Raw genomic sequence first — 24,494 nt, 5'->3', positions numbered from 1 at the left:
AAGAACTACCGTCATCTCCATTTTACAGAGGAGGAGACAGAAGTACAGAGAGGTAAGCAAGCCGCCCAAGGCGACGACGTGATGGAGCTGAGACTGCGTCCAGGCCGCCTGCCTCCAGAGGCTGCTCTTCACCACTGTCCCGTGCCGTGTAGATTAATTGATGGAATGAACAAACGCTGAAGTTTAAAAAGAGTTTTCTGGCTAAATCTCCAGGAAGTAGAAGAATCAATGAACCAGTAAAGCTCATTCCCAGAGGATTCTTCTTAATCAAGGTTCCAAATTTATCTTTCCTTGCAAGGTAATGGGCTGTTTGCACGCAGAGCCTTCCACATGCCGAAAAGACACTGATGCTAACAGTTGTTGATGAGTGACTGGGAAAGGGCTGAACATTTTAATTTAAAGTAAGTGAAAGAATTAATTGCCAGCAAATTAAAAGGCTGCATCTGCCATTTCTCTGCTCCCCTCTCTTCTGCCTTCCACCCGGAACAATAACAAGGGCTTTGTGGGCACCAGCGTGACGGGCTGGTTTTTCCCTTCCAAGCTGCCTGGTTTTGCAACTTGTGCTTACGTCTGGGGACGGAGGAAAGAAGTCTGTGCTCTAGAAGCATCTCTACTCCTTAAGAGATTGCGGGGACCCTCCCCTCAGGGAAAAGGCTACGGCGCAGACATTAGTTCCTGAAGCGGAGGAAGTAGGTTTCATCCCATGGGTATCCTCATCATCTGTGGGCCATGAGATGGAAAAGGCTGAAAATCACTGATTTAAGACAAGCAATATACATTTTTAAGTCATTCAATTTGTAGGTAGATACATTTACATGATTCAAAATTATATACACACACACACACACACACACACACACACACACACACACATACACACATATATGTGTTTCCCATGTCTGTCCCCATGTGTTCACTTCCACTTCACCTTCCCACACCGGCAGCCATGTTGATATTTCCTGTGAATTCCTTGCACAGACTTTAAACACACATACCAGCAAATACAAATTTAAAATGCAATCTCTTTTTTCTACACAAATGAGAGCATGCTATGCATATCATTCTGCATCTTCCTTTTTTTTTTTTCATGTCATAATCCATCTTGGAAATCTTTCAACAGCAATGCATATGAAGTGTCCTTGTTCTCTTTTTACAGCTTCACAGTATTCTGCTGAATAGATGTACCAGAATGTATTTAACCAACTCTCTATTGATGGGCATTTGAGTTGCTGCCAATTTCTTGCCATAGCATACAATACTGCGATGAATAACCAATTCTTATGGTTATCACTAACCTTTTCTCCTAAGGGTGGCACCAACTGACACTTGCAACAGCAGTATAGGAGAATGCCCACTTTCTTCTCTATCCTCTACCAACACTGTGCATTCATACACTTAGGTTTTTACTAATTTGAGAGGAAAATGGTATCTCACTGTAGGTTGACTATACATGTACTTAAGAGCTGTTTGTTTTTCCTATTTCTGTCAACTGTCTCTTCACATTTTTATGCCCAATTTTCTTCCGGATAACTTTTTCTTACTGACCGCCAGGCGCTCTTAAAACATTAAGGACATTAAGCTTTATGTGTGAAATGAGTTACCAACAATTTGCTCCCAATTTGGAATTTGTCTTATTACTTTGCTCAAGGGGTATTTTTGCCAAGCAAATATTTTGATATTTTTGGAATTTACTTTAAATATTTTACTTTATGACTTCAAGATTTTGTATCATAGTTAAAAATGTCTTCTTTACACTGAATTTATAAAGAAACTTTCCTTTTGGGTTTATTTCTTTGCATTTAATAATTGATGCATTTGGAATGGAGCCTATAATAATGCACTTCCCACATTCGGTGTGAATCTGAAGCGTGGGGCCAGGTCAGAAGGATGTTCCCATGTGGGCTGATGGCTGGAATCAAACACACTGAGAAGATTCTCATGGCTTTGCCATGCTCTTCATGTGTCGCTGCCCACTCAGCCACAGTCCTTCGGTCCAGGGGTGAGTATCTGACCCACAACAGGTCAATCAGATCCCTTCCCAGGAATTTCAGGACTTGGGATCAGAATGAAAATCAGTTCTCAGTGGAGGCAACCATAAAGGTAAATCTTGGAACATCCATGGGCCAGGCTCCCTTCCACACAAGATAGCTAGGCACCAACGAAAGAGTGAAACTACCTCCGAGAAAAAGGCAGCGATGGAATCCTCCTCAGCAATGAAAAAGGAATGCACCGTAGATACACACAACAACGCAAATCAGTCTGAGTGAAAGGATCTAGACAAAAATAAGTACTTCCTATGTGATTCCATTTATACAGAACTCTTGAAAATGCAAACTAATCTACTGTGACAGAAAGCAGACCGATAATGCCACAAAGAGAAGGATCAAGAAAGGTATGAGGTGGGGAGGTGGGAGAGAGGAATTATGAGCAGGCATAGGGAAAATCTGGGTGCGATAGATGTTCACTATCCTGATTGTGGTGATGGTTCCATTTCAGAACTGAACAAAATGCACCTCCCAGCACCCCTCCCCAGAGCATCGCCAGCACTCTCTGCTGACCTGGCAGGCATCTAACTCCAACCACAACAGGCATACTTGCCCTTGAGTAAAGCTATCCTATCTGTCCACCTGACAAACTTCTAACATATTTAAGTCTAACTCAAATGTTACCTTTTTATAGCTTTATTTGGCCGTCTCAGGCTGAATTAATTGTTCCTTCATCCGTGTTCCCATAGCTCTTATCATCTCTGTTGTGGTGATAGATGAGTCTGTCCTTCCCATAAATGATAAACTTCTGAATAGCAGGAAGTGTGTCTTAATTCATCTTTACAAACCCAGAACCACCATAATTCACAAAATGTAGCAGGTGCTTAATTAATGTCTTTTCATTGATTTAAATGGAGGGGAATCAAAATAGATCGATGGTTTTTAAGTCTTTTTGAACACCCTTTAATACAACTCTTTTTAAAAAGAAAATGTTACAAGGAATCTCAATATATAAGTCAGATAAAGGTGGAATAGATCTAGTTGAAGAGTAAATGGGTTTGATCCAGAGGCTGTTTTATCATTCTGGTTTTCAATAGTTTTTCTTTCTATCTGCACCCATGTTTAAGGGATTTGCTTTTATGCCACTTCCTCCATGTCCTCATCTGCTCCACAACCTTCTCCACTCACCCACTCTAGAAGTACCCATAAGAGACCCAAAAAGACAACTCCCCTCTTTTCCCAGGCACCCTTGCTCACAGCTTTCCTGTGTCATAAGGAATTCCCAGTTGGGGGGCGGGGTTGGGCAAAGTCATCCCTAATCACTAAGACAGTCCTTATACAGAGGCCTCTTGGCTATTTGCTCAGATTACCAAGCCAGTTTCCAAAGAGTTCCGTGAAAGAACAAGTTTATCTCCGAAGCATGGAGTCGGGGAGCTAAGCCATTGCTGTTGGTGCTTCTTTCATTTATTCTTCCTGCGTGCAGAGTCTTGATTTAAAACTTTGAGTCTGTGTTCCTTCATTTCCAGAGATTCACTTTATAGAACTGATATTACTTTCTTTTGTCTTGTATTAATTCTCCCTGCAGTTTTATAAACAAAGGTGGTTCAATATAAGACCCAGCTGGCGACACTGGGAACCCGGAGGGAGTACTCACACCATGTGTGGCATACAGAATTTATGACAAAGATAAAACTGAAGCAATTTCACTGTGTTTGTAGGATAAATGAGGGCACTGGACCAGATGACCACCCAGGGCTCCTCCAACCTTGTGTGTTTATGATTTCCGGGCAGATGAGGACTTAGAGTGGGTTTGGGGTGAATTGTGTAAGAAATAAACTGTTCTCTGAACAAATGAATACAATCTAATGGCAATAAATCTCAGGGAAAAAAATTTCAAGAATCACCTTCAATGTCTCCTTTCATGCACAGTTTCATTTTTTTATTATTTTTTTACTTTCTAACAAATGCCACTGGCATGGGTTTTAAGTGTGATTCAGCAAATGGTATGTCCACTTGTGAACTCTTCCAGACGCCCCAGGAACTCCCCCAGGACAGAGACCACAGGACAGAGAGCCACGATGCAAGGTCAGTGGGACTGAGTAAGAACAGGAGAGGACTTTCCTCAGCTGCTAAAAATGTACAGAAAGAGGGCGTTTCAAAATGCAATTGCCCAGACCATTAAGGTTTTACGGTTAGGTTACCAGGCTTGATTCCAAGAGCCATTCAACCCAAAATATAATATAAGAGAGCCATTAGGAACTTTACTTTGATCTATTTAGCCTCATTTATAGCCTCATTTTTTGGGGGGGAGGGGGGGAATACCCATTTCGTGTTTCCTGCTAGAATGCTGTGAACATATCTCCCTTAGCCCAGCAGCAGACACAGACCTGCAGTGTTGGGGACAATTGTGGGCAGATGGTCCCAGCTCCCCGATTCATGCAAGCTCTGTATCTGCCTAAGAGAAGACAACATTGTTCCAAACTGGGGAACAAGAAAAAGTTACCTTAAAGGGTGGAGTTCTGAATGTCAACTCCCCACTTCTTGTTCAAATTATTTTATAAATCAAATATTCACAAAGGATTGCTTATCTTTGCATTAATTTAGAATCCTCTTTTATGACCATGATTGAGGACTTAAAAGGTTATTTTGCTCTTTGTTACAATTAGTAAGTGATCTTATGTTCCTTGATTATGATAAATTTGTTTTCAAATTTTAATATAATATCTAAATTGATCATTATCACAAATAATGTCAGTACTTGACTATCAGTGTTCTTCTTTCAGCAGAAATAAATGATCGAATGCATTGTGGGTTTCTTTTTTAATTAATGGAGGAGAAACAAAGAAACACGGAATGATAAAGTATATTTTGAACCAAACTCGAGCTCAATCATTCATTCAACAAATATTTATTGAGTACCAACTACTGGGCTGAGTCCCATGGAGCACACAATAAATCACACTTCCTGCACTCATGGAAGTCATGAATTACAGGAAAGAAGACATATAAATAAATAACTCTGCAAAAGGTAAAATGAGTAAGTACTGAAAGGAATGACAGAGTTCTTTGGGCAACAAAGGAGGGGGAGAGGGCATCCAGCTGAGACAAGAGACATTCCCTGGAGAAATGGGTGCATAAACTGACCCCTGTTAGAGGCAGGCCCTAAAGTGATGCGAGGGAATGGAAAACCACTGATGGATGGTGTAACGGAGCAGAAACTTCATTTCTTAAATATGACCTTTTCTCCTTTCCTTTTGATTCAAACTGGCCTTGTCCTGCCTAAGAGCACCCTGACTTACTGCCTCCCCCTCCCTTGCACGTCCACTCTGTCAATCATTAAGCCCTCAGGACAACAAGGTTCTGGTCAGCATCAAATAATCTTAGGAACAAAGCCTTGAGCTGTTGACCACAGACAGAGTTTCAGTCAAAGTAGAGATGGCATCTAGGCCTCAGCTGTGTTTTGGCTCCAGAACATCCCCACTGACCACATCCTTGAGAAACCAGACGAAGTGACGCCATGGTGCTGCAATGATCAACTACCCCCTACTCTAGCGCTAACCCATCAATAGAAACCACGACCCTAACCTCTTGTCCCCTCTATAACCCATCCCCTAGAAGCCATCAGGGAGCCAGGTCTTTAAGCACCAGCTTACCTGTGACGCCAGGCCTAGCATCATTTCCTCAAACAATAAACCCTTACTCCCTTCACTGCAAACTCCTGCTTGAATTTGACTGGGCTTTAAAACAAACCCCTTTAGTCTGATAACAATCCTAATATATAAAGAGCCAGGGTTTATAACTTCCAGAACGTCCAAACGGACGACCGAACACCAGGCTGCGCGTGCAGCAGGCTCGGGTGGGCGGGGACTGGCGAGCAAGCTGAACTGCTGATTTCTTGGTCCCTCCTAGGTCACGGGCGCCGCGGTGACCCAGCACTGACTGCCACCACCAAGGCAGGTGTGATGCAATTGGTCGGGGGGTCCTGCCATCACCCCATGATTGCCCCGCAGTGGGAGGCCCAGGCCACGGGCAGGGGCCTCCGCGATTGCCCCAAAGAGGAAGGCTCAGGCTACCCTGCTGGCAGTGGTGGGCAGGACCTCCCTCTGCGGGGCAATCTATCGAGGGGCTCCCAGACTGCGAGAGAGCCCAGGCCAGGCGGAAGGACCCCCACTCCCCAGTGCATGAATTTCATGCACTGGGCCTCTAGTCTATAATAATAAAAGAGTAATATGCGAATTAGACTGGACAGCCAAACGACCTTCCGGACATCCTTCCAGACAACCTTCCAGACGAAGCTGGGGCTGCGAGGGCCAAGCCCCTTGCACGAATTTCATGCATCTGGCCTCTAGTCATTTTAGAAAGAGGAAGTGACAGGGATAAGCTGTGTGATTTAGAAAGCAGGTACTAGCTCAATAACGACTGTAGTAATTCTAATGAAATGGAGATGTTTGAACCATATGAGACTGGTGTGAACAGTGAGGGGGGCCAAAGTTTGCTACCCCCCAAATATGCCTTTTGGGATATTATTTTAAACTGGTTATTTTTAAGAAACAAAAGATTCAGAACCTTTGACCTCCCTTACCTACATAAAGGAATCGAGATGGAAAAACCTGCCTTAAGGAAAGGAGCCATTCACTGTAGGTATTCACTTTAGCATATTCACCTTGGCATATATGAATTACATGTGGCAGACAGGGAAAAAATCTAGCAAAGCCTGTTTGTTAGACTCCCCTCTGTGACCCATTGTTTCTGGGTGGCCTAACAAGAATTTGTTTACCACATGTCTGCTCTTTCTCATCTTCCTGTGAGTTGCCTTCCTCCCCTTTAAAGTCCAAACCACCAGCCCCATTTCTCCTCCACTCAAGGTGGCATATAAGCTTTATATGCCCTCCGGGTCCTCCGGGTCCCATATTCTTGCAGAATCCCTATTGTGTACATATGTAGTGAGTTTGTTATTTTCTCCTGTTAATCTGTCTCATGTCAATTTAATTCTGAGACGATCCAGAAGATCTAAGAGGGGAAACTTTTCCCTCCCTCACATTGGAAACTAAGGGAAAGGGGGCTTAAGGGTCTTATTTGTCTTGGTTCCTAACACCTCGAACCATGATGGCACATAGTAAGCTCATAACAAATATTTCTTGGAAGAATTATTGAAAGATTCAGTGCTGCAAAATAACTAAGAAGTCAAGGAGTGGGAAAAGCCATTAGGTGGTATAATTAAGAGGTTGCTGGGTGATGAGGTGGAGGGTGGGGTTATTAACCAGGTCAGGGACATGGAGGAACTTGTGCTTTGGAGCCAGAAGATAATAGTGTGCAGTGGCAATTAGGAAAGTCAGCAGTGGAGAGTGGACTTTGGTGTGGCTGACCTGATACAGATGACTGAGAGGAGGAGCTTGTGTCCAGGGTGGTACTAAGACACGTGAATAATGGCTGATACCTAAAAGAAGCACCATGATTTATTAGAAGTATATAAAACAACCCTTAATGGCCATTTGTAAGCTTCCTGCCACAGGAGAACAAAAGACCAGGAAAATCTCGCTGAACACCAGGAGTCAGACCATATAAGGAATTGAAGCTGTCCTAAAGACACCTGATCGCACACCTGCATCCATCCGCATTCCCAGCCCATCACCTCAGCACCCCCAAACCCACTGATGACAAAAGCTTCCTGCAAATGACTACAAGTAAGGATGAAACTCCACCTCCTGGGTGCTGCCATCATCGACCCAATATCCCCTTGGCTCGGTGCTATGCAGCCTTTCCCTTTGGGTATCCCATCCCCCATCCCCCTCTTTTTTAATACATTAAATTGTTCTGAAATCACCATCTGAGATGGCTCTTTAGCCTGCCTGTGTGCACCACCCATGCTAACCTTTCAATTATGTGCTGAATGATTCTTTTTCAATCTCTTATAGGGATGTCTGTGTGATTATGTATGCGTAGATGTATTTGTGCTTACACATTTGTGGGGGTTTGGATCCATGAGAGTAGTGTTTGTTAAAAGGAAATAGGTTTTATATCTACAAGGATATATATATTTGTACCAGTAAACTGTGGTTGCTTGAACAACTTTCTCCCTCTCTTCTTCCTTCTCTTCTTCCCTCCTTTCTCCCATTCTTTGCCACCCATTTTTAAACATCTTGACTCAGCAGGCTAAGATACTCCCTGCAAAAGGTTCTAATTTAGATATCCTAGTAATCAAAAGGGAGTAAAGGAATTTGACAAAGCCATACCTTAACAAGGCCCAGGGATGAACGGGAGTGGGTGTTGTTTTCAAGCCGAATTGGTGATGTAGAGTCTTTCAAAGGAGCCTGAACCCACTTTCCAACTGATACGTCCGTGTGTCAGTGTAGGCAGCTGGATATTAATAAAGGAAGGGAGCAAAGGGAAAGGGACATTCAGAAGCATAATCAACTAGGAAGCTGCAGCTTCAGACACTCCCCAGGGGACCTCTGAGTCCCTGAGGTGGGCAGCAAGGACCGTGAACTGGTCCTTACTGGGGGTAGGGAAAGAACAATAATGGGGAAATTCCCCTGCTGGGTGCATACCCACCAGAAGCCAAAATGGCACGGAGGGAGGTACTTCCACGTTGAGGCATGCACAGTAGGAACTAAGATAGTGACCATAAAGGGGAGTGTCTAGACTGGGAAAAGGATCGGATTGGATAAGGAACATAGAACCCTGGAGGATCTAGGGAATGGATTGGTTATGGGAAAGACTGGGAAATTGATCAGTTACTTTGAAGAAGCACCTGGCGCTTCCCAAGCCCAAGGTAATACAATCCAAGCTTAACAAAACAAAGCTCGCTCGCGCTCTCTCTCTCTCTCTCTCTCTCTCTCTCTCTCTCTCTCTCTCCCTCCCCCCACCCCCCGCTTACACACACACACACCTAGCCCTGTTTGTTCAAGTGTTCTTTCTCCATAGCAACCATGTGGCCCTAGCAGCCGCCTGTGCCCTGGCAGCCGGGTGGACTAAGCACAGGCCTGGGCACAGCACCAGCTGGAGCACGGCCAGGAAAACAGACTAAGCTAGCCGATGGGACAGAGACATGGACTGAACCAAGGCGCAAAGTGTCTGGACACAGGCCTATTTCTGGGCCTGATGAAGACAAGGCTGAACTTTTTCCATGGCACAACAAATGAAGATGAGACACGGGGAACCTGGGGGCAACCTTCTATTTCCACCCAAATAAATCTTATCACGCCTCTCCTCCCATTCGTGGGTCTCCTGGGATGCTTTCCTTGCTAATTCATGAAAGAATCCCATTCCCACCGGCAAGAAGTTGCCGGCCCTTCCTGGAAGTGTGCTTCTAAGCAAAAGCAAACTTTGGTTTCCCTTCCATCTGTGCTCTCTTTGAACTAATTTGATCAGAAAATATGGTCTCAGAAGGCTTTCCCCAACCCAATCAACAGCACCCATTATCACTCAGTGGATAGAAACCTAAAAAAGTAGTTCAAAAGTGTAACATTTAATCTTTTTCAGGGTGGCCCACTACATTAAAGTATCTCAAGTCTTTTTTTTTTATTATTGATTTTTTACAGAGAGGAAGAGAGAGGGATAGAGAGCTAGAAACACCGATGAGAGAGAAACATCGATCAGCTGCCTCCTGCACACCCCCCACCGGGGATGTGCCCGCAACCAAGGTACATGCCCTTGACCGGAATCGAACCTGGGACCCTTGAGTCCGAAGGCTGACGCTCTATCCACTGAGCCAAACCGGTTTCGGCTACATTAAAGTATCTCATAAAACAAGGCTACATTCCAAATCTCTGTTGCTATAAAATTATCTTTAAATAAAATATCATAGACTTTATGTCTTGACATAAAAACTATCTTCCTGCCCATAGTTTAATAAAATTTCCTGAATTTCAGTACATGGCATATCTAATAGAGTAATGACTTGTAATTAATCAAACAACCTGCCTACTCTATGCAGACTTACAGTAGCGCAGCTAAAACCACGCCAGAGTAGTGCCTCACCAGTTTTTAATGACCTCAAATCAGCTGGCTAAGATCCTCCCTTGGAAATAAGTTCTAATTTAAATATCCTGGCAATCAAGAAGGGCGTGTTTACATTTAATTTAGAAAGTTCCCAATGTCTAAGTCAGCAGTTCTTGGCTATAAAAATGTGTGGGGACTCCATGGTTGTCACAATGACTAGGAGGTGCAATTGGCACCAGTCACATCAAATCTCTTAAAGTCATCCACCTGGGGTTTCAGGTCTACATGCATTTGTTGCCTCTTCCTACAATGTTCTGTCCCCCTGTGTCAGTTGTTGTTGTTGTTGTTATTATTATTATTATTATTATTATTTACATAATATAAAATTTAGCATTTTAACTATTTTAAAGGGTACAATTCAGTGGTATTTAGTACATTCACTAATTGTGCAACCATTATCAGTACCTAGTTCCAGAACATTTTCATCACCCCAAAAGGAAACCCTGTAACCATTAAGCAGTTACTTCCCGATTCCCCCCAAATCTTCTGACAACCACTAATCTGCTTTCTGTCTTACGGATTTGCTTATTCTAGATATTTTATATAGATAGAATCATGCAATTTGTGGCCTTTGATGTCTAGCTCCATTCACTTAACATAATGTTTTCAAGGTTCATCCATGTTACAGCATATCAGCACATCATTTCATATTATGAATAATATTCCATTGTATGAATGTGTTTTATTTTGCTTATCCATTCATCCATTGATGAACATTTGAGTTGTTTTAACCTTTTGGCTGTTGTGAATAGTGCTGCTATGAATATTTGTGTACAAAGTTTATGTTTGCACCTGCTTCAATTTGGGGGCAAACATAAACTTTGGAGTGGACTTGCTAAATCATATGTTTATTTTATGTTTAGCTTATTGAGGTGTTACCAACCACCTGAGCATCTTTTTTTTTTTAATGCTCTCCCTAGGATATGTTTATTGATTTTTAGAGAGAGAGGGAAAGAGAGAGAAACATCAATCGGCCACCTCTCATATGCAACCTGACCAGGGATCGAACCTGCAACCTAGGTATGCAACCTGACCAGGAATTGAACCTGCAATCTTTTGATGTATGGCCTACCAACTGAGCCACCCTTTCAGGGCCAACTGCACATCTTTTAAGACAGCCTCTTTGAAGTTTTTCTTGACCTGTTCTTTCCCCTTCCACCCAAGATAGCCCTCCTTCTATGTATTACCACTCTTTCCAATGTACACATCTCTCCTAGCACCTGAACTTGAGTTTAATAACCTTATATTACCTGCCCCCTGTTAGTAGATTAACTCCTTGAGTAAAGAACCCAGGCATTATTTTTCTTTGTATTGTTTGTTTACTGCAATTTGGTGAATTGTAAGCTCTCAGTAAATCTTTGCTGGGAAAATGACAGTTCTCAGTGCAGAAAAGACTTAGCTCCAAAGAGGGTGACTTTTCATTGGGGGAACGAATTACTTTTGATGCTATAAAGTGGTAATTGCTGGTTTTAACTTTAATTGCCGGGACTGTGTCAGCACACCCAGGTTGCTATTATATTTTTATGCTACAGCTTTTGGACCTTAAGATTCATTTGCAAAATCTATCTAGCAGCCAAGTGACCTCAACAATGTGGGAGGATATTCTCAGAACTTCATCTTCGAATAAGTCTGAGCTGCTGGGCTCCTCCATGGCTACGGTGATATTTGAAAATGCTGTATTTTATATGCCATAGTTTTGCCTACAGATAGTTCGAGAAATTTTGGCAATCTTGCAAAAATCACCGGGTTTTAATTAAATTGCTTTCAAAGTCGCTCTACTTAATGGGTCATAGGACAAAATGTTGAATTAACACAAAGAATTTCCTAATGGAGTGAAAACAAATGGGGGGTGGCTTCTCATGTGAGCTTCCTGTAATTGGAACCACCAATCAGAGGCGTCGCGTGAAGGCTCCCTGGTGGAATGATTTTTGCCTCTAAGTCAGCATACAAAATTAAATGCTGAAAAAGGGTTGACTTTCCAAGTGCAAAACTGCTGAGAGTCAGACAGAGAGGTATAAGGCATGGCTTCTGCTTGCTTGCTGAGAGTTTAGAATCTAGCTGAGGAGGTAAGAAATAGACACATAAAAGATAATTATCAATTTAGGAGCATGTAAGAGCTCAAGGAGTAATAGAAAGAATTGGTGGCATTAGGTGGTATGGGGGTGGGGGAGTAGGGAGAGACGCTACTGGAGCAGTCCATGCTACTTGAGCAGTACAAGAGGTAGCTGAGACAGGCTGTAGCTCTCCAAGTGAAGAGCATGATGCATACCAAGAAAAAGCAATGGCTAAGGACCATCGAGTAAATTAGTCTAAATGCAACATGATATTCAGCAAGGGAAGAGGGGGTACAAGAATGGCACGGGTAACTTGGGAACCAGATTGGGGGGAAAAGCATTGAAAAGAAAAATTAGTTTAGACTTTATCTTGTAGGAATTGAGAAACTCAGCTTCTGAGTTGGAAAGTGACACATTGACAGTTAGAGCTACGGATAAGTAATCTAACCAGGTTTACAGACTGGCTTCCAGGGAGAAAATAATGGAAAAGGAAAATAAGTTAGGAGACTAATGGGAGAGTCCAGCTGAGAACTGAGAACGTGAACTAGAACAGTGGCAGTGGGGATGTGAGAAGGAGGGAGGAGGAGGTGGAGTGATAAAATTGGGTTTTCATTAGTTTTCGAGAAGCATTATAAAGTGTTAGTTTTTCTGTTTAAATATCTATTTCTATTTCATATGTTCTAGACACCGCTCTGTTGGAAACCGGGACCTCCTTAGCTGATGAAGGGGATCAGGATATGCTACTCCACAACATGCCATCTCAGGATGATTTTGAGCTGAGGACAATTAAGAAGTAGACATAGGAGAAACTGTCTGCCTCCCCCTTGCTGCCTAAAAGCAGGGCATAAATTTCCCTTTCTAAAGGCAGCAAAATTTCCATTTGTAAAGGTGTCTCCTTCTCCAGCACCACGAAGAGAACACTTTTAATCACTGGAGATGACTCTCACTGAAGGCAGCATAACAAACCTTACTGAGCAACCTTTATCTACCATACTTTCCCTAGTCACCTTCCACAATGTACTGTCCCTAGAAGCCCAAACTACCCCCACCTTTCCCCTGTCCAGTCACTACTCCATGATTTATCACTCTTCGTTAAAGTGTCATATAGGCCCCTGAGTCTAACCCCCTCTTTCATGCAAAATGAAACCTTCTCCTGTTACCTGTCTTTTGTCGGTTTAATTAGCAGTCTCTGGGGAACTAAACCCAAGAGGATAGAGGAAAAATTTTTCCTCCCCTACACTGACCATTCAACAATGCCTTCAAGCAACTGACCAATACTCAATCATGTGACCACTTCCATTTATAGTCTTGATTCCAAATCTAAAGTGGATCCTAAGTGCTGCCGGGCAATCTGAATACATTACTCTAGTAAATTCACTGGAGTGTGAGCTCTCTGTGGTCAAGGATTTCTGTTCTGTTCGCTGGTCTATTTCAAGAGCCTAGAATGGTGCCTGGCACATAGCATGTACAGTGAATGTTATGGACAAGCATTTCACACTTTCTTCTCTTTTCAAAGACCTCAAACACTTTCATTGCAATTTACATTCGGCTGTTGACCTTGCTACTTATTTTACTGAGAAAATAGATTAATCTGAGGAGAATATCCATGTCCTCCCACAACAAAGGCAACCACCCCCCTTGCAAGCTTTCTCACATTTGCTTCTTCCCATTTATCACAAAGGACAGTTTTCCCTCGCTCCAAACTACAGCTGACTCCCCCAATTGTACACTGCATCCCATCCAGCTTCTGCCTACTTGAGACTTTGCTCCTTCTCAGGAAGTTCTATAAGGGCAAGAAATGCAAGCCCCTGGATCTAGGGCCCAAGAAAAGGGGTCCCATGTGCCGCTGGCTCAACAAGCATGAAAAGAACCCGAAGACCAAGAAGCAGCGGCAAATGGGACGACAATAACCACCGCAGAAGTCTATGTTCAAGGCCTGAGCATGACGACTTCAATAAAGCACAAACTGGCTGATATTATGTAAAAAGAATAATGTCCATCCTTCATTTCCCGAGTCACTTTCCAACTCCCATATTCTGTCCATTATTCCCTTTAATTTTTGTCTGCATTTGCTTATTGTCTGTCTCCTCCCAACAGAATGAATGTTCCATTGGAGCAAGAACCTGGACTTGTTCACCACTCTAAGGCCACAACCTAGAATAGTTTCTGGTACATAGTACTGTTGCAGGTTAGTACTGTTAGCAGGCTCTGAGGTGGAAATTCCTTCATTTCTGAAGGGAGATCTGAGAGGCACATCACAGTGTGTTCTATCGTCCAGTCACTACTCCATGACTTATCACTCTGTTAAAGTGGTATATAGGCCCCTGTGTCTAACCCCTCAATAGCACTTAGGAAAGTGGTTGAAAAAGTGAACGTATTGAGATTCAAGAACAGAACAGAAGGGGTAAGGATTCAGGACATGCAACAGAGGAAGGAAATGAGAACCGGGTGAGTGAATCCTCATGCTCCATGTCCTCCATTTGCCTGCCTTGTGTGTGTGCTCTATGGGAGATAGTATTGCAGGCTATGTGACCCCTGCCCTCCAGGAGAATGGAGCCTAGACACAAACATCCACGGTACAGAGCAGTGTGCTACACAAAGTAGTGCTTATAGAGGGAAAGAGGGAGGCCCCTTCCAGCTAGGGGATGAGGAGAAAGGTTGAAGGCCACACGGGAGAAGCTTCTGAAGCCTTGAAAGGGGGTAGGTTTGGCAGAGCCAAGCAAGAGGAAAGGCGTCTGGCTGCCTAAGAGGTAGGTCAAGGGCTCAGATGTAAGAATCCTGAGCCATGGGGTCAACGACCCTCTCTCCTCTCCTCTGATACTTCCAGTTGGCATCTTCATTGCACATTAATCCCTCCAATGTCACACAACATGTGAGTTTCAAGTTAAATCTTAAAAGAGGAAAGTGTTGCCTCTTTACCCACTGATTCTATCAGCCTCAAGGGGGCGATTAGTAAGAGTTCTCAGTGACTTGTTCTATTTCTAAAACTGTAATGAGCCAGTAAATCTAATCATCCAAGCTATTACACTGTCCATTGTATTTGGGAAACAGAGTGTAATATATAAAGAAAAAAAAAAAAACAAAAACACCTTTCTCAAGAGAAACCAGTGGAGTGGGTAGCTGAGTCCCTGGTTTTAAAAGCTTAGAATCAAATAGGTGTCAAGAGCTTCACTAATGTAACCTTACAGATGAGGAAACTGAGCACAGAAAGGTGAAAGGCCTTCCTCAAGGTCACACATCAGATCAGTGTCAGAGGTAAAACCCAACAATAAACACCCCCTAGAATGACCCCCTAGAATCTAGGGCCTAGATCTTTGACCGGGGCTCCTCAAAGGATGCCTGTTTCCCCCCTTATTTAATGAATAGCAACAGGAGCCACTGGCCAACCCAGGCACTTGGTCAAGTGGCAGTTCTCACCTAATTGTAACCACTGCGAGGAAGAATGGTTAGCATTGGTAGCTAGATATTAATAAAGGAAGGGAGTGAAGGAAATCGGGCATTATTTAAGTATAATCAACTAGTGAGCACAGGCTTGCTTCCCTAGGAAGTTACCGCGTCACACACTCCCCAGGTCATCCTCCGCCCTTGGAACCTAATCCCCCAAAGCTGGCATAATGGGGGCGGACTGAAAACAGGAGAAAGTCCTCTGCTGGGCACATACATACCCATTAGAAGTCAACATGGTGCAGGGGGAAGCACTTCCACTTTGAGGCAAGAGCAGTAGGAACTAAGATGGAGTGCCCAGCCTGGGAAAAGGATCCAACAGGATCAGGGACACAGTATCCCCGAGGACCTAGGAAAGAGATTGGTTGCGGGGTGGGGGGGGGGCAGCACTAGCCTGCAAAAGCGTGGGAAGTGGATTGGTTCATTTGAAAGGGCACTTGGTCTTCCCAAGCCCAAGATAACATATGACATAGTCAGGTTAACAAAGAAGGGCTCTCTCTCTCTCTCTCTCTCTCTCTCTCTCTCTCTCTCTCTCTCTCTCTCTCCTTCTCATGCTCGCCCTGTTTGCTTGTATGTTTTGTAGCACACATGTAGGTCTAGCAGCCACCTGGCGCCCACGGCAGACTGCGCAGGCTCCAAAGGACTAAGCTTTAATAAAGCACAGAATCTCTGCACACTGGTCTTCGTTCTGGGCTTGATGAAGACAAGGCTGGACTTTTTCCATTGCGGGATGGAAGGAGATGAGACATCAGGAACCTGGGGGCAGCCTGTATTTCCACTCAAATAAATCTTACCACGCCACAACCTCCCATATGTGGGTCTCTCGGAATGCTTTCCTTACGATCCCAATAAAGGACCTCACTTCCACCAGCAAGAGAATGACATTAGCTGAGTTAGCTAGGAGTCTGTTTACTTGTGTTCGTGAATGGCCAGCTGAGAAATAAACAGCCATGGGTTTTATTGTTGGATAAGAGATGATTTACAAGGCCCTGGCAGAGGTCGCTAGACTTGGCTCTGGTGGAAAAAAGAAAATAAGGTTGTGATTTCTGAGAGCAAAAAAGGAGTCACTTGAAACCACAGTCCCAGCCTGAGATTCCTGCCTGGCCTGTGTTTTCCTGACAGCTAACCAATTTCTGTTTGCATGACCTAATCAACCTGAATAGCAACTTCCTCATCTGCTTCTAAAACAGTCCCGTCTCCCCCTCCTTTACTATAAGTGGATCCACTATTTCTTAAGTAACTAGATCCTTTTGTTCAATGGCAATCTCACACTTTATGTTGGAATGTGGGATATCTTGTGACCACACCAGGGACAAAAATGAGGACTGGGTGCCAACACTGGTCACAGCAGGTTCAATTCCTGGTCAGGGCACATACAAGAATCAACCAATGAATGCATAAATAAGTAGAAAAACAAATCGATCCTTCTTTCTCTCTCTCTCTCTCTCTCTCTCTCTCTCTCTCTCTCTCTCTCTCTTTCTCTATCGCTCTCTCAAAATTAATTTTAAAATAATTTTAAAGCATAACCCATGGACATAGACAATAAGGTGGTGAAGGCCTAGGGTGGGGGAGGGGGAGGGGTGGGCGGGCTAGAAGGGTTCAATGGGGAAAAAGGGGGACATGTGTAATACTTTCAACAATAAAGATTTTTTTTTTAATTTTTTAAGGAAATAAGTCCTATTGTTCTTCTAGTACATTTGAGCCTTCATTACACTTAAACGCTGACCCATCTGGAATGTATCCTTGTGTTCACGTCACACTTACATTTCTAACATACAGCCCTCTTCTATTGGGAAGGTTGTTAGATCAGACAGGAGAGGCAAAGTTATATCCAATAACAAACAACTCCTAAATCTTAGTGGTTTTAGCAAGAAAGGTTTCTTTCAAGCTCGTGCTACATGTCCATCATGGTTCAGCATAAGCTCTGTTCCGCATCAGCTTTACCCCGGGGCCCAGGCTGATGAGCCACCGCCCATCTAGAACACTGCCTTTCTCACACAGGAGAGAGACCATGACCAAGCCTCCAGAAGTCACACGTGTCCCTTTCAGTCACGTTCACTGGCTAAGGTGAATCACACAAGCAGTCCTGATGCCAATGGGATCGAGACGTACAATCCTCCTCTGAGGAGAAACGATAAATATTTGGGACCAACATTTCAATCTTCCATCATCGTCCTTTCTGTTAATGTGCAGCTTTGGGAAAGGACACACAGGGAGCCTGAAGTAGGCTAGGGACCTCATCTCACCAGCTGGGTCTGGAATATCATCACTGGCCTGGGGTTACGCATGTCAGAGCCAAAACAGCCCCACCCCCAACCTTTCTCCCCAGGTCTTGCATTCTACTCGGACTAGAATGCTAGAGGCACGCATAAAGTTTGGAGTAGCAGAGCACAGAAAGGAAGGGGGAACAGGCTTCACCTACAGACTGTTATGGGTTGAATTGTGTCTCCCACAAAAAATATATTACAGCCCTAATCCTCTAGTACCTCAGAATGTTATCTAATTTGGAGACAGGGTCTTTACGGAGGTAATCAAGTTACAATGAGGTCATTAGGATGGGTCCTGACCCAGTATGATTGGTATCCTTACAAAAAGGGGAAATTTGGACACAGACACATTCAGAGGGAAGATGCTAAGAAGACACCGGGGAAACACAGCCATCTATAAGCCAAGGAAGGAGGCCTGGGACAGATCCCTCCCTCACAGCCCTCGAAAGAAACTAACCCTGTGATTTCAGACTTCCAGCTTCTAGTACTTGGAGACAATGAATGCCTGCTGCTTAAGCCACCCAGTTTGTGGTACTTTGTTACAGCAGCCCTTAGCAAACTAATACCGGGAACATCTCCAATTGCTTACTAGGGGCTGTCTGGATGCTATTTTGAAAGGGTTTCTATAGCAACACAAGACTAGCAGGAAAGAGACCCATGATCAACTGGTAAAGTCTTCCATGAATGTGAGGTTGGGACAGTATTAAATTTAGAGTCCGCTGACCAGATCATGCATGCAGGCTCTAGCACATTGTGACTGTGTGAGGGCACCAGGGGTCCCACAAACTTCTGAACAGGTGAACTGATGGGCAGGGCTGCCAGGAGTCCATACCTGAGGGCTTTGCTGAAGGATGAGGGAGGGGAATGGAGAGCAAGGATGGCACCTGCCTGGATACTGGTCCCCAGCCTGTCTGCAGATGAAGCAATCAGTCCCGCCCCAATAATAGAGCTCTAGCAACTGGCCAAAGAAGTCAAAGTCTCAAACAAAATGACAGCTCCTGAATATTTTACACGATGTCAACCTCCCTTTCAATTAGCCTTTTTGAAATGTGCTGTATTAAGACCACAAGGTCTGCTCTTCCCAGCTCTGCTGAGTATTATGAGATTTCTTCGGCTCTAGCAGAGTATCATAAGGTTCCAAAGCCTTGCTAACTACAAGGCATTTCTCAGAGCAGGTCTCAGAGTGCACTAGAGAAATATTGATGAAAGGCCCAGACGTGTGGGTGTAGTCGCTGCTTTCAGCAGGTGAGGGCTCTCTTTATTTCCTTCCTGAGGGCAGATTCAACAATAAACCTTTTTTTAAAATTTAAACTCTGAGGCACTAGTGTGTGTGCATGTGTATGCATGTATGCGTGTGTGTGTGTGTGTGTGTGTGTGTGTGTGTGTGTGTGTGTGTGTACTTGTGTAAATGTTTTACTGGGAGCTCCATGGAACACCATTCCAATCTGGAAGCAAGAGAACACTTTCGCTACAGGTACTAGGGTTCATGTAGCAGGCGCCCAGCAGTAGTAGTAACGTGAGATGTCATCGTGAGATGTCATCTGAAGTGATTTCAGAGGCAGTGACCTTCAGAGAGAAACTTGGAGCAGAGTAAAATGAAAGGACAGTGTATCTATTGTTTATGTAAGCAACACCCCAAAGTAGTGGCTCAAAGCAACAATCATTTTACTTGCCCATGATGATGCTGGTCAGTAATTTGGGCTGGGCTCAGCTGGGTGATTCTTCCATTCATCCAAGGTCATGCACGTGGCTGCAGTTAGCTGTCAGGTGGCCAAGGACCTAGTTATGGAGGGGACACTCAGTCAGGACACTCATCTCTGCTCCACAGGCTTTATCACAAGGTGGTGGAAGAGTCCTCAGCAGCCAGAGAGGGCAAGCCCAAATGCACACGTCCTTTCAGGCCTCTGTTTACATCACACTTGCTAATGTCCCAAGGTCAAGCACAGAGTCAGTGTGGGAGGGGACTGCACAAAGGCGTGGTACAGACACAAAGGCATGATTCCTTGGGAGCCTTCAAGTGTAAAGAATCTTCCAGTTTGCTTTTCTGAGAACCTTTGTAAACTGTCCTGAGACTCTCAAAGGTAAAACTGCCGGCAGCCGGAGGTTCTACCTTAGGAGGTAGGTTCAAGAGCTGGTGAGATCTTTGTTATTTTCATTACTATGCTCCCGTCTGTACACACAGCAAGTAGGTCTGGGGAAACTAAAATCATTGACCTTGAACTAATCCCTTCATCTCTGAGACTCAGTTTCCCATTTGCAAAACACAACCCATAGGGTTATGGAGAGGATCACATGAGCTCCCTAGCCTTTTGTGAAAAGTGCAAAGCTCCACATGGAAACAGATGCTCTTCTATCAGCCAGGATAGGCTACGAGGGAAACTTTAGGCTGGTGCACAGGGGGACGGCACAGATATTCAAGGAGAACACAGAGTTCCAGGTGAGTGGGCTGTTTAAATCATTTTTTTTTAAATTCATGAAAAGACCTTTTGGTTCCAGATAACATTAACTTAGTCTCTCCCTTCCTTTCTTTCTCTTCTCTCTCTCTCTCTCTCTCTCTCTCTCTCTCTCTCTCTCTCTCTCTCCCTCTCTCCTTCCTCCCCGCCCCTCCCCAAGACCAACAAAGAGAAAACAGATTTTGTATGTTTCATACATCTGCTTTACCTTTTGTTCTAGCCCTACACTGTTTCTCTATCTCAGATGCAACTTGTTCTCTCCTGCTTCTAATAGCCTCAATCCAGTTTCCGAGATGTCTCAGCTTACAAGGGTTTGATGGATTACACTCCAAGTTGATCCCTGCTCACCCATCCATCAAACATTACCAAGTCATTTTTATGTATCTGGCATGGTGCTAGGACTTGGTGACACGAAGATGAATGAGGCATAGTTTTTATCCTCTAGAAGCTCAGAGCCTAGTGATGAGATAGATGCATCAACAGGAAATAGGACAATTACGGTGTGCTATGAAAGAAAAATGTACATTTATTCAACAAACATGTTAACGATCCCTTACTCCATGCATGCCTTATGGTGTGAAATACAAAAACGAATAAAACGCCTTTCTATTGCTAAAGAGTGTCCAGTGAAGGGGTTGGACAAGTCAACAAGCACCATTTAGGTACACAGAAGTAGACACGAGGTTCCCTTGGGAGCCCAGAGTGCAGCACCTGTCAGGCTGAAGTGGTGGCGAAAGGTTTCCCATAGAATTTATATAAAACCGGAAATGGGTGAGCGATGGATTTCAGGCAGACAGAACAGCATGAGCAAAGGCAGACTGGCTTGGCAGAGAGTGACGTTTTGGAGAAACCCACAGCAGCTCAGCATGCCTGGGATGCAGAGTGAGAAGGGGGGGGGGGGGGAGTGAAATCGGGAGAGGCAGGCAGGGGCCAGGCCACAGGCGCTGGAGGACCACCGCTCACTTTAACCTGGGAAGTGGTCCGAATGATCAGATTTGCAGTTTAGGAAGATAGTTCCAGCAGAAGTGGGTAGACTGACACATAGAGGGGCAGACTGGGAGCAGGACAATGAAACAGGAGACTCGTTAATAATTCACTTCAAATGGGAAATGATGAGAGATTGAATGTAGGTGGTACTAGTGGGGATAGAGAGAAGGGGGTGGCTTTGGGAGGCATAAAGGAGTATTATGGGCAGAATTGTGTCCTCCTCTAAAAAAATTCTTATGTTGAAGTCCTCACCGCCAGTACCTCAGACTGTGGCTGTACGGGAGATAGTCTTTAAGGAGGTGAATAAGTTGAAGATCATTAGGGTGGGCTCTAATGCTATATGACTGCTCTGCTTATAAGATTTGGACACAGAGACATACAGGAGGAAGACCACGTGACAACACCGGAAAGACGGCCGTCTACCAGCCAAGCAGAGAGGCCTCAGGAGAAACTGACCCTGCCGACACGGTCATCTTGGACTTCCAGCCTTCAGAGCTGTGAGGAAATAACTTTCTGTTGCTTAAGGTACCCCGTCTGCAGGACTCTGTTATGGGAGCCAGAGCAAACTAGTACAAGGAGGAAGAATTGGGAGACTTGGGGAGCATGGGGATGTAGGGGCGAGAGGGCAATGACATACAGGTGTTGGACTGGGGCACTGTGGCATGTGAGGCAGCTGTTTTCCAAGCAGGTTAGCCAGTCCAGTCGGTGGAGGTTTACTATCCGGGTCCTCTTCCTCCTGGGGATGTGGGCGGGGGGCGGGGGGCGGGACTATACGAAGGGAGCCAGCTTTATGCCTCAAGAATGTCCCCGCTGGAAGTCTGGGTGCTAGGGATGTCAGAGACGAGCTGTTCTAACCTAACCCGACAGCAGCGGCTCCTGTGCAGTGCCCATTCGGTGTCTTTCTGAGTCTCAAGACAGCTGTGAGGTGAGCAGGGCAGGCCCTCCCACCCTTTCGCTGAGTAAAACCCGCTGGGCAGTCTCTGTGCCTGAGGCGAGTTCAGTCTTGGGGGACAAACTCAGCCAGCATTCGTCGTTTCTGACCCACAGCCTTCCTGAGGTCCCTCAGCACGACCCTCCTCCACGAGAGGCCCCACATGGGGACCCAGCCGGCCTGGCGACGCCAGCCTCCAGCTTCTCGGCATAGCCCTGACTCCTTGAGTGGTCCCAGTCCTTTCTCACTTGGAGATTAAATCTCCATCCCTGGCGCTCCCCTCCAGAGGGTCAGGAGGAGCAGGCCTGTGCCGAATACCAGCCCTGAAGCAGGGGGTCTGGGAAGCTTTGCTGTCTCCCGGGTCAAGGCCTGGAAAGGCCGCTCGGCAGGCCTGGCCTCCCTGGCGGCTGGGAGCAGCAGCCTGTGTGCCTGCAGGGGTGTCTGCACAGCAGCGCCGCTTCCTCATACCTGAGCCTCCACCGCCGCACGCACACTCCCGGCCTGAGCTCATTATTTAAGGCCAGCGCCCGCCCGCTGGCTGCGAGTCACACACCAGGAGGGCAGAGGCAGCTGCGTCTCCCGGCACCAGCACGGGGAAGGGACCCTCCCCTCGCCATGGCGTCCCTGGGGCAGATCATCTTCTGGAGGTAGTGCACACTTCTCTGTCTCTACAGGTGGAGGGGACAGGGCTGGAGCTTTGGGGGGTGCTGAGATGGCCAGGCTGCCCCATAGGTCCCCATCCGTATCTGAGCCAGCACTGGGCTGACAGGAGCCTGGCTGGACAAGAAGCTAACTGAACTTGACTTAACATTACACCCCAGACACTTGGGGCACCTGTTCAGGGTTGGGTTGGTTTTCTGCCATGAAGGGCTGACACCTGCTGGGACAGCTCTGGACAGAGGAGTGTGTGTGCCTGACTGGCACTTCTGGGAGCACCGAGGCTCTTACGGGGGCACCGCGCAGGATGGCACAGATGCTTGGTGGGAAGGAAGAGAATCGATGGCTGATGATGGGTGAGGTGTGTGTGTGGGGGGGGGGACAGGACCCTGTACATAGCCCCCAGGATAAAGGACGGGGCTGCATATGCTTTGCCGCTTCTCTGGGTGTGATGTCCCTGCACTGCTGAGGAATTCACTCCAACCCTCCTCCACTCCCCGCTCCAGGAGGGGGTCTCTGGTCTTCCTGGGGGCTCTCTGGAGAGGGGACCCTGCTGCTGCTGAGAAAAAAGGCCTTTGTAAGAGGCTAGAGCCAGCACACCCTGGGGCTGGGACGCGGTTAGGGGTGACGAGAAAGCAGCGGGAGAGGAGCGGGCGTGTGCAATGCTGCTGTGCAGGCAGAGCTGCAGAGCTGAGGATGCAGAGCCCACGCGGGCCGGAGGAGGAGGATTCCTGGGCCCAGCCTAACTCCCTGGAGAGGAAGGATGAGGGAAGCCCCATCCCCAGCTGTGGCTCCCATGCCCCAGCCACCTCTAGTTGCCTCTGTTCCCCTTTCTGGGAGGAAAGAGAAGGAAAGGAAAGGAAGGGTTTTCCTGAAACGGTAGTGATTCCACGTCATCCCAACTCCTGCCGGGGTGTAGGAAGGCTGGTGCTCGTTGGTTCTAAGGGTCGTTTAGTGTCTTTTCCAGCGAAAGGAAGAAAAAGGGAGAGAGGAGAGAAAACCTCAGATTCACAGAGAAGTCTGTGAAGAGACTGAGAGGACACTGCTTCCCAGAGGCAGCCTAGAGAATTCTCTCTCAAAACAAAAGGTCGGCTCCCTCACTGTGTCCACCTGAAGTGGCCAGTCCTGCAGCAGGTGCTGGGGGACTGCATGGCGGGCAGGGCTGGGGGGCAGCACTCCCCTTTCTGTGCGCTGCAAGGACGCCGCTCACTGGAGAAGCAGCAGGTGTGTGTGTGTGGGGGGGGTGTCATTTGGACTCTTCTACCTGCAAGAATGTCCCCAAAAGCACCCACATCAGAGGAGCCAGTGTTGTGCCAGCACTTCTATCTCCATGCCCTGGGCTAGATGCCGGACTAGTACAGTAGCCTCCTTCACTCCGCACAGCAGCCTGTGAGGGTTAATTATCATTCAGAGAGGTTAAGTCATGTGCTCAGGGCCACACAGCCTGTAAGAGGCAGGGCAGCTTTGAAACCCACTCTACTGAACTCTGAAACCCAAGCTCTCTCCCGGGTGCCCTGCTCGCCCCCTCCCTGCCCATCCCAGCTCCTTCCCTCTACACTATACCACAGTCTCATAGATGTGCACACTCCCCCTTCAACAAGCGGCTCTGTTGTTCCAGGGACAGATATGTGGGCTTTCTAATAACACACTGCAACCAGCCTGACTGGTTTGGCAGGAGGATTAGGAGACCACTGGAATAGACAGAGGCTCATCTT

The 24,494-nt window shown here is 45.9% G+C and overlaps 1 protein-coding gene and 1 long non-coding RNA gene across 4 annotated transcripts in view; one reads left to right on the top strand and one right to left on the bottom strand.

Annotated features, from left to right (window-relative positions):
• Positions 1-24,494, bottom strand: part of LOC307093202 — a 98,300-nt gene that overhangs the window by 24,874 nt on the left and 48,932 nt on the right. Inside the window, exon 3 of one of the 2 annotated variants that reach the window (XR_013812947.1) lies at positions 19,348-19,530. The exons of the other annotated variant lie outside the window; for it this stretch is intronic. This is a non-coding gene — a long non-coding RNA (uncharacterized lncRNA). Of the gene's footprint in view, positions 1-19,347; positions 19,531-24,494 lie in introns of those variants that run through there. 2 annotated transcript variants of the gene reach the window in all.
• VTCN1 (V-set domain containing T cell activation inhibitor 1) overlaps positions 22,655-24,494 on the top strand; it is a 35,153-nt gene continuing 33,313 nt past the window's right edge. For both annotated transcript variants that reach the window (XM_079761643.1, XM_079761642.1), the window contains exon 1: positions 22,655-22,769. In XM_079761643.1, the coding sequence (XP_079617769.1) occupies positions 22,738-22,769 (32 nt within the window). In that variant the 5' untranslated portion in view covers positions 22,655-22,737. The remainder of the gene's footprint in view (positions 22,770-24,494) is intronic.

Source organism: Cnephaeus nilssonii, assembly GCF_951640355.1.
Source record: "Cnephaeus nilssonii genome assembly, chromosome: 21".
NCBI classification, from domain to species: domain Eukaryota; kingdom Metazoa; phylum Chordata; class Mammalia; order Chiroptera; family Vespertilionidae; genus Cnephaeus; species Cnephaeus nilssonii.
Note: the sequence above shows the minus strand (reverse complement) of the source record. Positions and strands in the feature narration are given on the sequence as shown.